At 45.3% G+C, this 17,066-nt stretch overlaps 1 protein-coding gene across 1 annotated transcript; it reads right to left on the bottom strand.

The window, feature by feature from the left end:
* Window positions 1-186: 186 nt before the first annotated feature.
* LOC311012133 (uncharacterized protein) lies at window positions 187-16,526 on the bottom strand. The gene is made up of 5 exons (XM_084007468.1): window positions 16,397-16,526; window positions 15,376-15,686; window positions 3,567-3,637; window positions 2,135-2,348; window positions 187-1,863 (listed from the first exon to the last, which is right to left on the bottom strand). The coding sequence occupies exons 2-5, from the start codon at window positions 15,488-15,490 to the stop codon at window positions 1,352-1,354; spliced, it is 912 nt and encodes a 303-aa protein (XP_083863594.1). The 5' UTR covers window positions 15,491-15,686; window positions 16,397-16,526; the 3' UTR covers window positions 187-1,351.
* Window positions 16,527-17,066: the final 540 nt, after the last annotated feature.

Here is a 17,066-nt window from a genome sequence, read left to right as displayed (position 1 = left end):
AATGGAAAAAGGGTGGTGGTGTCGATCCTGCTGATCCTATGGCGGTCAAAACCCATGCAGTCATTTTCATGCATTCAGAAGACAAGATGTATATTAAAAAACTTTATTCCTTGAGAGGATAATGCCATACAAAAATAAAGAAAACTTTATATAATAATAATAATTATAATGACATACTGAGGGTGTGTTATTGAATGGAAATCACCACTTTAACGAGAGAAATGTTGAGGTCTTGCAGTGTAAATGTTATACTTGCTGTACATACATTCTGGACATTGTCTGCTTCCATTATGCTGTGGAAAAGCTGATATCATTACCCAGCCGTCAGACTCAAGTAAGTGAGTTAAAAAAATGGATTAAGTATACCACATCATTTCAGATCAATTTGTTCCTGCTATCTGTTATTAGGAGTTGGTTTTTAAAGCATTTTCGGGATGGAAAAAGAGAATCTGAGCTTTACATTTCATAAAATTAATAGTTAATTAATTTTAGAAATGTTTATTACATCCAATCTAATTCAGCTGAGAAACATCTGTTCCAAACAGTTTCATGAGGCGTTGGATAAAACCGAAAATGCACCTTTAAAAAAAAAAAAGAAAAGAAAAATGTATTTACTGCACGAGAGCAGAAGCAACTGTCATGAAATCTAGAAAAACTCAGCAATAAATAGATATTTATCTACAATATAGAGTTAATAAAAAAACAGCTCTCATATGAAGCTATAATAAATAAATAATTTATCAGAAATAAATATAGGTTACTTTTATACAGTAATACATGAAGATGCATGGCATCCATTTGGCTGAGTTCACCTGCTCATAGAAAAGAAAGAAATGTAACGTCCCTGTTTTTATGTGAGAGAGAAAAAGATCGTTTTTAGGAAGAACTGGCTTCAATGTGCGTAACAGTGAACATCATATTCTTTTTAGTCAGACCCTAAAAACAGCGTCAGTCGTTTCATCGAGTCTTTTCTTTATATCTCTTGAGCTTCAGCCTTCAGGTCTCGCCCTTAAAAAATCAGAACAGTCTTAACTTGTTTCTTGCATTCTGTTGAGAACAACTCACTCTTTGACAACGTAATAGTTAATCCAGGCTCCCTGACGACTTCCCCCTCAGTCTCTGAGTTTGACCTTTGACCTCAATCGTGGAGCTGCACCCAGAAGTCTTCCTCAACAGGAGATACACAGGAAGCAAACGAGTGGGCCTCCGTCACTTCCTTGCTCCACGTGTTACAGCGCCGCCCTCCGGCTCTCCCCTGCACCCGGGCCTTCCTCACCCTGAGCCTCTTGACTCCTCTCTGTTCAGGATGGGTGACGCCCCTCCTTGTCACCTTCTCCCTCGTCCGTGTCCTTCAGCCCATACACATGCAGCTGGCGGCTGATAACGACTGAATGGTCCTCCACGTGGTCTGGGCGTCCATGAATGAAACGGGCTCGTAGCGGTCGGGCCGGCAGCAGGGGTGGCTGCTGACCTTGCGGGCGGTGCGCCGGGGCAGCGAGCCGTTCTCCATCAGCGCCTTCAGTGCCAGGTCGTAGTTTGTTCGCGAAGACTGGCAAGAGCCCACGCAAAACTTGAAGAGGACGATCTCATCCGAGTCAAAGCCCAGGCCCAGGTCCCGAACCTTCATCTCCCGCTTCTCCACCCGGCAGTCCCTGCTGCTCTGCTTTGGCTGTCTCTTCTTACCTTTACCCTTTCTATTTGCGTTTCCTGTCTCTTCCTCTTCCTCCTTTTCTTTCCTCTTCCTCTTCTTCTTTTTCTTTGGTGATCCCTTGGGTTGAGGTTCTGAGGGGTCAGAGGAGCGTGGAGAGCGCCCCGCCCAGCGACTACTGGGATGGTCATCCACCTCATCTATTACAAAGGGGTCTAAAAAGGAGGGAAAAGAAGAGGAGTGGAGAGTTTACACAAAGATGAATGTTCAGGAACGTAACGAGCAGTAAAATGCAAATTATCCTGCAAAATCTAAACTTTCCCCTCCACCTTTGAACTTACTACTTACTAACTTTAAATCTCATGTCAATATGTTTCATTGAAGAATAAACAGAGCAGATCTGTGGGCTCGTGCCCTCCTTCCACTCCAGTTGTGTGTGGCGAAGCAGCCGTGCTCAAAATGTTGCTTTCATAAGAGGCTCAGTACCATATAGAGTTTGCCAAGTAAGGTGAGGGTCAGCGTCGTCTTCCTGCTCCTCGTCCTGCACCCCCTCTGGCAGCGTCACAGGAAGCTCTCGCTCCTCCTGGCCCACCAGCAGGTTGGTGGCGTGGTCCAAGTCTGATCCCACACCAGCAGCACCGGCTTTCATGTGAGCTCCTTCCACGAGATGCAACAGAGAGAGGAGCACCCACAGCAGCACCTACGGGAGACAGCAGTCACGTGTTAGCTGGCGGTATGTGTTTAACTGACCTTCTTGCAGTCTTTTTTCATTCTTTCAACTGTATGAATTGATTTTTTTGTAAACATGACATATTATCACCTTATAAGGCTGACATGGTGACTGTAAACAATTTCATTTGTTTTGGTCTCTAACAGATTCTCGGGGAAATATCTGACTCTTTAGCTGCTAAACACTTCACTGCGTTCACTTTGTCTCTCTGATGTTGTGGTGTTGATCAAGTAGAAGACAGTGAGTTTATCTACCAAGAAGTTACAGGCCATAAATACCAAAACAAGCACCAGAAAGATGCTAAAAAGTTACGTAGTTACCAGTAACTCCAGCCCTTTCATGTTATATGATCCTTGTGAATACAGAAATATTGATTTGTGCTGCTTTGGGTGGATTTCTGATGATAAATTGTACTGAAATGCTACCTTGTGCTTTCTTTCTCCATCGTCATATTTAGCACGCAGGATATAATGTGTGAACTAAAGAACTTTAGAGGTGCTTGTAGTGGTATTTTTATTAACCTGGGGACAGGTTGCAAAGCTAAGCACCTGCTGATTGACATGACAGTGAGATCTCTCTCATCTAAGCTCAGCCAGAAAGGGAATAAGCACATTCAGCAAAATATTCCTTTAGATCAGTTTTTTGATGACGTGTTTGTTCTCAGCTATTTCTAAAAAGTTAATAATCTCAGAGCGGCGTTCAGCTCTGCTCTTCGCTCCGTTGACAAAGTGCTTTACAGATATAGAAACGGATCATGAAAATGAGATAGCACTCATAAGAGCATGCAAAACACACAGATCTTCAAACGGGCCGGAGCAGTACTTTGTGTTAAGCCTCTTTCATTAAACATCATCTCACTAACTCTTTAGGAATACTTAAGTCAAATAAATCTGCTTTCTTTCCGCCAGGGATCAAGCTTCGTCCACTGGCTTAGAACTTAGCAATGAAAGCTTCGGCGCTGACATGGTTTTATGGAAGGCTCCGTTCTGGGCCTCGTGGAGATGGATTTCATTAGCAATTTATACCTGCATGTAACTCATCCTCTGCTTTATAGCAGCATGTGCAGTGGAAATGCAAAAATGATGAGGCTAGGGATGATTTCATCTCCGCAAATATGAACGGCCAGTACAAAGAGTTGATGGAGGAAGGGTAGAAATGTGACAGAAGATAAGTTTGTCTCTGACAAACCTTGGGCTTTGCTGACATTACAGAGGTAATCTCCGGTCTGTCCTTCCTCTGAGTCCTCCATCTGGTCCCACCTGGAGAGAGAGGGAGGAATGCAAGATCAAGAACAAGGCTTCACTCTGTCAACTTCCCTCCTCCCATAACTCCCATTGAAAAGGTTAACATAAACTAAAAGGCAAAACATGCGGGCAATATGATGTCTACACACTCACAATTGTCCCGATACTGTAAAAAAAAACTAAACAAACAGCCCTGTGGGCCCCTGAGCAAGCCAACGTGTCACATAAATCACGTCCTCAGTGCATGAGGACAGCGTGTTTGTTGCTGCTTCAGTACAAGACCAGTGTTTGCTGCCAGTTAGCGTGGCTAGTGTCGGCTTGTCGGGTTCATACACCCATGCAAACTGCCCCCAGTCCGGCAACAAAAGGCAGCATCTGCGGTACACACTTGTCAAAGGCATTCTTCAGGGTCATTCCAGTGGCAGAGGTACAAGCGGGGGGCGGCATAGTGAGAGCACTTCGCGGAGGTCCCAGACAAGAAACCGCAGAGATGCAGGACAGGTGATAAGAAGTGTCACGGATGCAGATGTTTATATATAGTACGTGCCGTGTGGAGGGTTGTGCCGGCTGCGGAGCGAGCTCACATCCCATAATATGAGGTCATCGGGTTGTTCCGTGGCCTCAAGTGTTAAGTTCAGCAGAGGTCAGAGCATCGCTTACTTCAAAAGCAGGAGACGTAACTCTACACGTTTCTCGTCTACCTTATAACAGTTCTACAGAAAACGGTTCACCACAGGAGATTCAGAGGATCTCCAAAGTCGTTACATTGTAGACTGAATGTAAGAAGTGGACGGAGTTACCGCGACGTTGCCCATTGGTTGGTGGACTACAGTTTGGAGCTTTTGTGGACTACGTTGTCGTCTTGTTTTCTTGCAACCAGAAACTGAGAGCTAAGTCCAACCGAACACTGACCAAAATGTTACAATTAACTTTCACAAAATGAAAATACTGAGTGAAAGGTTTAAAACGGTAAGACAGAAACTTGGGCAACTCCTAGATTGGACAACGTTGTGGCAGTGGAAGGTAGCCACACCCTCAAACATAAGACCAATAAACATTGCCACTGAATACTTGAAACTAGTAACTGAGACCATCAATTAATACTTACATTGTTCACTGAGGCACTAAATCAAATTGAAAGTAGGGTAATTTTCTTATAGACTTCTATAAAGTCACACTTTTGCAATCAGAGGAGTCGCCCCCTGCTGGCCTTTAGAAAGAATGTAAGTTTAAGGCACTTCTGCATTGGCTTCACTTTTCAGACCCTGAATGAAACACAATGAAACACAATTCAAATCTGTACAAAATGACATGGCAATCCAACCAACGGTTGTTGTTGGAGATTTCAGTCAAAGCAGAGGGCAGACCAGTAGACACTGCCATCACCTGTCCTGTCTGCCTCTTTTACTTTAATTTTCCTGCACAGTGCTTCTGTTTTGAAAATGCTATGCCAATAAAATTAGCATGCTAGCTCTCTAATCAACCCATCAACCGAGCACTCGCGTCTGACCTGCTTATATCTGCCATGAACCATAATGTGAAACAACCCTCTGCCCACAGATGTTCCGACATCTTTGAGACCACATCTGTCATCTCCACGACGCTCTGTATAACTTTGGCGCTGAACTGCAGCAGCACAGCGCCCAAACTAACGTATTCAAGCTTGCATTCGTAGATCTCGTCGATATGTCGCGCACCACGTTTATGTAACAGTCGAAAACAATCCCGGCAGTTCTGTCTGTGCAATGAGATGGAAGACTGACAAAAGATTACAGATCACAGGTCAGGATAAGACCTGTTGATGCATTTATGCAAGGATCTGCATCTGGTTCCAGCCGAAGCGATCCAGTCGAGGTTAAGCAAAGTTACAGACACTGGTGGGAGGGGGGTCAAAGTGAGCGTAAATCAGCCATACAGACAGAGTGCATGCCACCGCTGCAACCTAAAACCAAACTGTGTCGACTTCTCAGCTCAGGCCATCTCCCTTCGTCTCAGAGCTGATTTAAAACCTATCAGCAGTGCGAGGCGGGACAGAGGAACACAGATCCTCGCCGGGTCTCAGGAGAGGATTCATTCTGAGTCCTTAATGCCACAGCTGGGAGTGTTTAGCCCCTTTTAGATCAGCGAGCTGGGAGTCTTCGTGGGCCTGTCTGCTGGTTCATTTCACTCCGGCACTCTGGAGCTGTTTACAGACGGACGCCTGCAGCCTTTTCTGGGATGAGGTGGGTGGGGAAGTCGGGGGGGGGCTGCAGAGACGGAGCGGGTCACCGGTCCCGGAGAGCTCCAGACTGACACGAGCCCGCCGATTGTGCGTGCACAGTTTTGGGATCCAGCGGCGTGCATGCGCGTGTTTGGAAAGCCGAGCATGTTTCTTCCTTGTTTGGCTGATTAAACCCTTGTTTGTCCATCCAGGCTGGATGTTTGCAACAGGGAGAGCGGAGTTCTTGTCACCTTCCATTTGCATGGTTGGTCCTCTGTGCTCCTCCGGTTGTTGTTCATAGTTAGTTAAGTGGGAAAGCCCTCCCGCAGCAAGTACAACCCATAAAACCAGAGCCAGCTACTAGTTCCACGGCGCGTTCCGCTGCTCTCAATTGCTTTTACAAATAGTGTTTAAGTGCTTGGAGAGGGTGAATGTAGATTTTGTTTGAGAGATATTTATGAGGTAAAAGAACAGAATGTCAGCTTGAAACAGAGGTCAGTAGCACTAAAGTAACATTCACTGAATACCATCAAGCAGCAGCATGAAATCAGGGATATTAAGAGGGTTTTTATTCGTCATGGCCAGCGTTTGGGCCTTCATCTTACCACATCATCTGATATCAACCAGAATCTGATTGTCTGGATCTATTTACCACATTTTATACAAAGAAAACAAATCCTTCTGTAAACTAACTAGCCACCTTAGCAGTAGCTGACTCAATCATCTGGTAAAATGCATTTTATTTAAGATTAATTTATTAAATTTGCTGGTAAGTTCAAATGGACAACAAAGCTGAACACGACGCAAGAACAAAATTCTCTTGTTCCAGTTTAGATTGTCCAACATCTAAAAGATTTATATAAACAAAACTTGTCACAATGATCGATAATCAGCCTTAAAGGTATCAAATGAAGCTTTCACCGTGGCTGCTCTGCCTTTGTAAGGCTGTTAAAATAATGCATTCATTCCAAGTATATTACGTTCAAAGATGTAATTCAGACTTTTATTCGTACTGCTATTTTTAACACAGACACATCGTTGCTAAGAAAAGAAGCAGAGCGACATAACAAACGTGTTTCTGATTAGTAATCTCGGTGCCTATGTATACTATTACATCCTCAGACCTGAGCTTTGCCCACAGAGCCTCCATAAACCTCTCGAGAAAAAAAAAAGAAGAAAGAAAGAAAGAAGGAAAGAAAGCTCCGAGCTCTCCGGTGTTTCGCCTCCCTCTAAAAGCCAAACCTCTCTGATAATGACCTCCTATTAGAGACACGCTCTGTTCTCTGCCGCGAGCGCGTGCGCGTACACGTGGAAAATGGTCGGACCTCCAGCTTTAACCTGTCACTGCCGCGGTGCCTGATTGCAGCAGCGAGGAGAAAAACAAGAGTACAGTAAATCACCTCTGGCTCAATAAAAGACACCTGCAGTGTAACGAGAGATGCAGGGGAGAGAGAGAGAGCTAGAGCTAGAGAGAGAGAGAGAGGCAGAACACCAGGAGAGCTGTCTGATCACTACCAGACACCCAGAAACCTGCGGAGGTCCCACAAAACGTGATGATATCTGCTGTACTTACATGTGCCCCAAAGCTCTGCATATATGCATCCAGAGCAGTGTGGAAAAACGTTGCTTTGCTTTCATCTCGCTTGTAGCGGTCTCCTGAATGTGTTTAATATCTTTTGAGAAATGTGTTTAATGTAGGGTTCAGGGAGTAATCGCAAATCCTCAAACTCTGACTTGTTGAGTTTTATCCTTATCTAAATGAAGAAAAGTCCCTCTGGGACATATTTCTGGACTATGGAATATAAATAAACTTTTTTTTTTTAGACGTTAATGTGATGACAAGGAGTTTTTTTCTGTCTTTCATCTCCCGTTTCTCATATCCACCATGCTTCATTTAAACACGTTATACACATAACGTCTTTTTCTCAAGTTTAATGTGCCCTCTTCCCATTTTCAGACTAAAACAATTTCACTCTTCAGCGGTTAACGACAGCATGCCTTAACTATTTGAGGCGGCCACAAAGTCAAAGGAGAAAAGGCAAGAGGAGGAGCGATAGAAAGAGTGAGACAATGAAAAAGATAAGAGAGAGAATTTAAAAAAAGAGAGAATGCATTATTGTTCAGGGGGAAAGAAAAAAATGAGGGAAAGATAATTGAACCGCTGAATGGGACAAGTCTAAGAGCAGAGATAAGGGGGAACAAAGCGAAGCGAGGGAACGACAAAATGAGAGCGCAGACTGAAGCCCGGTCAGTCCGTAATCCCATAATCCCTGGCAGGCAGGCAGGATGTAATTGCTCGTTAGTGCCAGTTTCCACTCTGAGGCCTGTCACTGCTGGAAAACCACAGAGCGCCGGCGAAATGAGAAACAGATAGCGGGGTCCCAGGCCTCGGTTCAGATCACCCAACACCCACACATGTGCACACATATGCTCTTTCTGTCCGTCGCTCCGTTTCCTGCTTCCTTTTTTTCTCCTCGTAATCCTTTTCTCACCAAAAACACACAAGACACGTCCTATCTTTGTCACTTTCTTACATCCTTTCAGCTCGCACACACACACACACTCAGTGATCAGAGGTGTGGACACTAGACCGCCCGGATGGTGGAGAGAGGAGTGAATCTGCATGAGCTCACCGCTCGCTGTGTTTCTCCCACCAGGAGGTTTTATTAACCGGCTGACAACATCTGAGCTTGTAGGTGTCTGAGATTCTTTCAAGGCCAGTGAAAGACAGTAAATCAGGAGCCTCAGAGGAAGAACCGGGAGTCAGGAGCAGGGCGGCCGACTGTGAATAACATGGAACTGTCAGGGACGTTCTCTCCGCTACGCCGTCCCACATATCTCAGCAACTGTTGGACGGATCGCCTTGGAATTTCCGTACAGATGTTCGTGGTCCCCAGAGGATCGACCCCGCTGACCTTTGCGATCCCCTGACTTGTCGTCTATCTATCACCGCCATCGGGTCAACGTCTCAATCAGTTCGTTAGTTTTTGGTTCATAATCACACACCTGCAATATGAAACGTCATTGTGAGGGTGTTAGCATGCTAAAGTTAGCATTTAGCTCAAAGCACCGCCGTGCCCACGTGCGCAGGGCTCTGGACGCTTAGTGGAGATGAATCGACTAGTCAGACAATCATTTTAATAATATCAGTTAATTCATTTATCAACCAATAACATGGCAGCAAATGTTCTGGTTGCAGTTTCTAAAATGAGGATTGGCTGTTTTTATATTATTGTAAAGGACATAAAAACTGATCTGTGAACTGTTGGGCCAGGTTAAAAAAGCAATTTAAAGATGTCGCCTTGGGCTTTATTGGTTTTTTTTTTAAATGATGAATCAGAATAAAATATTCTTCATTATGTAAAAGCGGTGAGAAAGTCTGAGGTATTGACTAATATCAAAATTTAACGGTCAATATTTTAAATTCACAATGCAGGAAATGGTCCCATCGTTCCCCTCAGAGAATGATCACCTGACTTTAAACATTTTTGGAGCTCATTGTTCTGGTTTGATGGCCTCATTACTGTTCTGGTTCAGGAAGTCGTCTTTAACTCAGAGATAAAGTCAGCAGCATTCAGCAGGTATAGACCCAGATATTTCCCTCGTGACATAATGAAGACCAACAGATGAAAAATGAAGCTTTAAGATTCATCTCCAATATTATGGTGATTATCTTGCCCTTTGTGAGCTTGTGCAGGGACAACTAGCCCCAGATTATGGAGAACAATACTTCTTTCAAGCTTTGCCTGAACGGTTAAACAGTCCAACCTGGACCTCATTAAGGGTACCTATTACAGGCAAAATTATTGGTTGCCGAATGATAAACCCGAGTGATCAGTGATTTACTCCGTTGACCCTGCAGCCCTTTCCCTCCACACCAAAGGGAGCTCCAGAGAAACGTGTCTAATGGTTCTTCAGTGGGATAAACGAAGCGCTTTTAGTGGGGAACAACGTGTTTGAAGTGTAACAGCTCTGGATTAACGTCCTCGCGCGTGCAGGTTCGAGTTGCCAAAAGGTGCCGTGGAGAGTTACCGCGAGGCATCAAAGCACCGGGATCAGCGGGTCACAACAAGCCTGATAAAATGTGAGTTTCCACCGGGCATTAAAGTGTCATCTGTGACCGGTGCGTTAACCTTCGGCTGCGATCCTGATGGCATCGTTATGGCTGACAAGGAGAGGGAGAGAGAGAGAGAGAGAGAGAGAGAGAGAGAGAGAGAGAGAGAGAGGGCTGCTGTCATCATGTCAGCCACCAGACCCACCTGGCTCTACTAAAGGAAACGAACCCCAGAGGGCTGAGGCTGTAACAGAGCTCACAGCAGAGGAGATTGAGCGATATATGATGTTGTAAACTAAATAGATTGGTGAGTTTTGAAATGATATTGTCTTGATTTGGTGTTAGGGTTAGAATCTTCCTTTTGTGTTCATTACACGCCTCGGGCTCGTAATCAGGTTTTTCAATAATAGCGGTTACTGTTGATGGTAGGTACGACTGCCCGGAAACTCTGGCTTCAATCATGTGATGATTACTCTAATCATCACAAGACGGTTTCCATCAATCTATGTCATTGAGAGAAAAAGGGAAACCAAACTGTGATCATTCTTCAACAGTGCAGGACTCTCACTGTAACCTTATAATATACAGGAAACTTATGTGATACATGCTTATGTGATAAGTTTGTTTTGTGACTTCCCTACAAGATGAACGTGTGATGGATCTGCCTCCAGGGGACTGGATATGTAGGATAATACAGCGTGAACAGCTGTAGTTTTTCCACATGTTTTCCAATAGTTATGATAAGGTACTCACCAAAGTAATTGCAGGTATCTTGATGCATAACAAAATTGCAACAACAAAAAAAACCTGCTAATAATTTGTCATTGTACTGCAAAATTGAAGCAAAATATAACATGAAAATGAATGTAGCTAGCTTCGGTATTTGGTTTAGAGCTGCACTAACCAACATTGTTATATTAACAATAGATCACTATGTGTAATGTATGTGTCGAGACAAACACTCAGAGAGTTATCACCTGACTCTGTAGTTCCCCCCAGCTCCATGGAGCATTTTAGCGTCTTTTATAAAACTCTTTTGGTTCACTCTCAAGGCTCTCATCGGCCTTGTCATGGGAGCTCAGTTGCTACTCTGTACTCGAGCTGCTCAACACCAAACAGCAGACTATGTTAGTAACAAGCTGGCGAGCAGAGCGGAGCTTTAGGCAGCTGAAGAGCAGGATATTTCCTTCGGGAGTTGGTGGAGACCAAACCGGAGCTAAAAAGGAGAATGACTATTGGGCAAAGAACGCAGCTTTAACATTATTGTCTGACTGTTCGTGTCTGTCAGACATCTTGACATCAATGTCGCCCCGTTCCCAGCTCTTGAATACAATGTTATAAGCAACAGGAAGGACGGCCAATACTACACAAAGTTGCACGTGAACTACAATTATTCTCAACGCGCCACCGAAAAACCGCATCGGCCTTCGATACCAAACAGCGAGGAAAGATGTTCCTAGTGGGAAGTGTAATGAACCTGCTGTAGATCAGCTGCAACTTCCACAATGTACAACGACCTCGACAAGATTAAGCTTGCAGGGTCACTGGAAAGTGAAGCTAATGTGCAGTTGGCACTAATTAGCCACATAGAAAGCCACAGTGCAGACAGTAACAGACTTACTTGTCTTGTGACCCAGTCAGATAAATCAGACGGGACACCACCATCAGGTTTTCCCATAAGTGCTGAGATAAAGATGCAACGCGTCTGTGTCCTCGCCGTCTCGCTGAGGCTGTTTCCCCCGGTGTCCCCCGATCCTAATAACCCAAATTCCTACCTGATAAAGTTGCTATCAAAAAAGGAGCTACACAGGGAGCGCTTGGGTGAGCCTCACCTTAAATGGGAACACATTTCCGCCGCGTTGGAACGATGATCAGAGGGCAGGATTTCACTCTCCGCTATTTGTGAGAACGACGGCACTTAAAAGGCCGCAAAGACGACAGAGGGCAAAGAATGGAGAGGGATGAACAGATAGAGAACGCACATTCAACGCGGAGGAGTAAACTCACTTTCTCACTTTCTTCCTGCCTATTAAAAGTACATATACACACTCACAAAGTGAAACCCCCTCTCCCACCCTGCGACCTTTTTCTGCTCCCATCTCATGTTGTTATTTCTCCAAATTAAGCCCACAGTGAGCCGAGAGTAGCACTCAGAAACGTGGCCATCTGTGACACACACACATACACACACACACACACACACACACTAGTCATTATGAGTGTGTCTTGTGGGTGAACCAGCGCTCTCCAAAGTGTTTCCGTGTCGCCCGCTCGTGCCCCAGACGGACTGGGTTTAATGACCTGGCCTGATAGTTCAAAGCAGCCCTCAGATGCTATGATTAATGAATCTGACCTGCTAATTTCAGAAGAATACAGCTTATTGTATCAAAAAAAAAAAAAAAACTGCGCAAACACTGCGCTGGGCTAGTTAACATTCTTCTGCATTTTCGAGAAAAAGTTGTTTTAAGGAGGGAGATCTCACGATAAGGACAGGAGTCCGCTTTTACGTTTCATCAGCAGGCTCCGACAGCATTAACTGCCCCTTTGTTCTAAATCATTTCAACTGTTTGAACTTGAAGAAGCCAAAAAATGCTGCAACAGCAACAAAACAATTCAAGATCAGAGTCGGGAATAATTCCCCTCGGCGTACTCGCACGAGATTGGTCCGCCGTTACAAAAGCACGGAGCTAGAAAACATAAGTAGCATGGGAGGCATTCGTCTGAAGGAATACGTCCAACAAATTGAAATTCCTTTTTGTCAGATCATGCCTCCTTGAATTTGCCCCGAAGGCATCACTGTGGTTGGCTGCATACTCTAAGCACTTCCAGATTTGAAGCTGCCCTGTGGCACTCCAGGTTGCATAATCAATCTCTCTCAGCGCGTTCTCTCCATTAGTGCTGGGACAAAACAGCCAGAGTAGCGTTACACACCGGGCAGGGGACGCGGCGGAGGAACGAGGCTTTACCGCAGCGCACGCGTCCACCTTTTCATGATAGATTCCCACTAGTCTGACAGGACGGCCCTCCTTTAACTGGTGAATATTTCACTTCATTTAATGGAACACTTGAATCTATTAGAAATGAAGGACTGTGTTTGACGTATACCTTGTAACTTTATACCTACCAAGCAAATAATTGCACCTTTTGCAATAAGGTCAAGACTTTTGGAGACCCTCAGTCTTTATTGCATAGCGGATACTTTTTACAGAGCAATTAAAGATAAAGACAATCATTTAACTTAACGACACTATGGTTTTCCCATGAGCAGAGTAATTGGGTGTTCAATCAAGCTGAAAAAATGAATGAAATCCTGCACATTCGTATTCATCTTAACCTTCATTTGGGTTCCAAGTGGATCTTTACTTATTATTCTTCACCATTATCACGTCCAGCGCTGTATGCACTACTGCATTCTGGGAAATTTTAGTTTGTATGCGCTTGTTTTTATTTGGATGACATAGTTACGTATCATGACACATTTCCATCAAAAAACGATAAGTTATCACATTGAATTTCTCGCCCAGCCCTACATGAGCGTACTGTATTTTTAAAGCCATCTTAAAACTTTATTGACAAACTGAGCTTTAGTTCCGTTATAACTACAAGTCTGACTCAGAAAACCAAATCTTGAAAATTTGAAACACAATGTCTTTTGAAATGAAGAACGCCTTTACGTGAATTTGCCTAAAGGAAGACACTATTTAGTCGTAACCATTGTTCTTTATGGGATTTTCTAAAATTCACTGAATTTGTAGTTCCTTTCTGCTTTTCCCTGCGATGCCCCTCCGTTGTAGGGTGAAGTACGGGTTATGTTTTTCTTGGCAAATTTAATGAGAAAGATGCAATCTTTGAGGTTTTATCTTCAATATGTCTCGGAGTCTTTGAGTGCATACTGTACATGAAAGTAATATTTGGAAGCTTATATTATAATATTTGGAAGACTGTTTACAGTCACGACGGCTCTAAACGGCTTTACGAGGATGATGATTATGACGACAACTTATTTCTGCGTTTTAATTACATGTGTGTTGGACTAGCTCTCCGTGAGTCTGACCCTCGACAAAGAGCAGCATGAGAGCGGGAAGGAGTTAACACCCGGAACACCAACAAGCGGCACGCTAGTTCTCGTAAAGCCACATGCCAGTTAAAACAAACCAGACCACACATCAGGAGGATGCTGGCGAAGGGAACACGGCGGCCCGCTGTACCCGACCCTAGGCAGGGCCACTGACCCCGTGACCTTTGACCGGAGGAAGTGAAAGCTGTGGCGGCGTGACGAGGGCGTGCGAGATGCCTGAAGCAAAGGCGACGCTCTCATGTTCAGCCTGAGAACAAACCGCAGACTTTCGAGCGACACAAGTAAAGAAAAGCGAGGTTGTTTACCGACATGTTTTCACACATTTTGCAGGCGTTGGGTGGGGGGGAAGCCTGCTGGGGATGAGCCTCAGGTGATGCCAAAGCAGAGAATCACCAGAGAAGAAACAAGGAAGAAAAGAACAAAAAATAAAAAGCAGGACTTCACTCTGAACATCAGAGGTCTGGTGTTCTCCGACGGGGCCTCGTCCGCACGCATGACTGGCATTGTATGTACGTGACTCAGTGAGTCAGTGGGCCACTGAGTCAGAGAGCAAGTATGAACGTTCACTGATGCATCATGCCGTTTCTTTTACATCTTTTTTGAGGACAAATTGCTCACTTGGGGTCAGAAAGTAAAGTGAAAAGTAGTGATGCCAATGTGCCAGCGATTACACTTTCAGTTCAGACTGTTTTCGTGTTCACAAAGCCGAGGAAATCAACGGTTTCATCGGAAACTGAGAAGAAAAGTGCTCGACTTCCAGCACGTCAAAACACCTGAAGCTTAAAAGACTTGATCTGCCCCCGATCCCCCTCAGAGGCACCGGAGAGGAGGGAGATGATGGATGCAGCTCTGTGTGTGTGTGTGTGTGTGTGTGTGTGTGTGTGTGTGTGTGTGTGTGTGTGTGTCCAGCACTTTGATATTTAGATTTGCAGTCCACCACAGAGGGGGGTCACACTGAGAAAAAACGTCCCGACTGCCACTTGTTTCCTCCTCATCCACAACACACAACATCACGGTCCCTTTGATTTATATTTTCCCACAATGCCAGTCACCTTCACATTGTAAACCTCTCAGACTTTTCAAACATAAAACTTCACTTCACAAAACACAGAGAACAAACTCGAAGAACCAACCTCCTCCTCCCAGGCTGCATTTCACCAAAACGCTCCCAATAAACACTGAATCCACGTCACTATGACCCCTCCAGAGTCAGAGGAGCCTAAAAAACAGCTGGCAGGTGCGTGCATGGAGGTTTAGAGCTCAGCAAAAAGAAATCAAACATCAAACCACCAGTGTTGTCACAGCAAACAGAAAGACCAGAGGAGCGCAGGGCCTGCTTTTTTCAACAACATTACGCGTCACGGTATCCAAAGATATCCCTGTAAATCCCTCACACATACAATACAGGATCTGCGCCTTACCAGCTGCCATGTGCGCATTGTGCTCCGAGTGCGCACCGGAGAGGACGGGAGAGCCGCTTGTTCCGCGCTGGGCGCAGCTCGTGTTTTTGGCTGTCCATGCGCCGCGACCTGCCATGTTTTACACCTCACTGTCACGGCTTGTAAGTGTTCCGAGCAGGCTGTCTCCACCGAGGCTGGAGCAAACATGAAGGATCCATCTAAAAGCGCTCCCTGCTCCAACGCGAGAGGCGCCTCCTCCTTCGTTTTTTATGCGGCCGAATATCCTCTTTTCCTCTGGCCGGTTGTCCTGACACACGTTCAGTCTCAGCACCCTGGACAAGAGCAGAGAGAAGAGAGGGGGGGGGGGGGGTCATGATCATGTTTGATAGGTTTAAAATATCCACAACTTGTCCTGAAACCACATGTTTATAAAAGCCCTTGGCTCATTTTTCTTCCATCTTTCACTTGTTTCCTAACAATCCTGAAACATGTCCAACTCTACTGGAAATGAGTGAAGATTTAAGGAAACCACATTACTTGAGCTCAGGAATAAAACGCTACAAAGTTTGTTTGCGACCGAGAGAGGAGGACAACACACACACAAACAAGTCCTGAACCGGCTGCTGGTGCAGTCTCCCGGTTTGACTCACGTCCAACCATCGTTGAGTGAAACGAAGCCAGTTTTTCAGGCATGACTCCCCTTCTCCTTACCTCCAGTAACCTGTTCGGTCTTGCCTCCAAACAGCTCGTTAATTGAGTAAATAACACCGCGGGGAAATGTTCTGCGTCACATTAAAAGGGAAGTCAAGTATGAAAAAACGTCCGAGGTGAGACTCGGCGCGCTTCAGGACCAACGGCTCGTTTCCTCCTCCTGATCGACGTCAGCTGATCTAAAACCCATTTGAATGTTGAAGCTAGAAAGAAAAGAAACGCTGCTCTGTCGGTAAATATATGTCTTACACATGAAAAGGTCCACGCGTCACGCCTTTACGCAGTCTGCGTCTCCAAGCAAGCTTCTGTTTCTCCTTTTTTAAACTCTTACTTTGGACTCAGGTATCCAGTGATCGGAGGCTGCGGCGCTCCGGTGTCTTCCCCGGAGTCTCCTGTCTGCTACACAGCTACTACACAATGCGTCCGCTCCCCTCGCAGGACTGGAGGCTACGCGTAAAAGCAGCGCGCCGCTCCGCCTGTCAGAGACTCTGTGAAACCGGAGCGCGGTGGCCGCTGCACAAAAGTCCTATGATTTTTCTACCCCATATCCACATAGCTCGGATGTCTTTTTGTTCCTGCGCGGGGAGGGACGGGACGGGGGGGGGGAGTGACTGTCACACTGGACGATAATGGAGCGTTTTCTGGAAAAGAGGCGCAGTGGAAGAATCTGGAGTGTGACAACTGTCCTTCAGTGTTTACACTCCCCGACTCATTAATGTCGAGTGTTTAACCCTCCTCCACTCAGACACAGACAAGTCCAAGGACGGATAGACGTACATGCGTGGGCGGATTATGAGACACTGGGCCCCTGGCAGTGACGTGCAAAAGGCCCCCCAGCAAGAGCAAGACACCCTGAAAGAGGCACAGACCGACTAGAATAAAGGCTGATACGTCTCTTTAGCCAATTTGTATTCCTTTGTGGTTTCGTGTCACTTCGTAGTCGTTCGGTTCTCTTTCTCGTCTCCTTATTGATTGGCTTTCCAACAAGACATATTATCAGT

The sequence above is a fragment of the Eutrigla gurnardus genome, assembly GCF_963514095.1.
Source record: "Eutrigla gurnardus genome assembly, chromosome: 4".
In the NCBI taxonomy this organism is placed as follows: domain Eukaryota; kingdom Metazoa; phylum Chordata; class Actinopteri; order Perciformes; family Triglidae; genus Eutrigla; species Eutrigla gurnardus.
Note: the sequence above shows the minus strand (reverse complement) of the source record. Positions and strands in the feature narration are given on the sequence as shown.

Coding starts and splice junctions, on each gene's coding strand:
- LOC311012133 (XM_084007468.1), bottom strand. CDS start 15,490: ATGGCAGGTCGCGGCGCATGGACAGCCAAAAACACGAGCTGCGCCCAG. Junction 3,638..15,375: donor CAATGCGCACATGGCAGCTG/GTAAGGCGCAGA, acceptor CTCTCTCTCCAG/GTGGGACCAGATGGAGGACT. Junction 1,864..2,134: donor TACTTGGCAAACTCTATATG/GTACTGAGCCTC, acceptor CCTCCTTTTTAG/ACCCCTTTGTAATAGATGAG.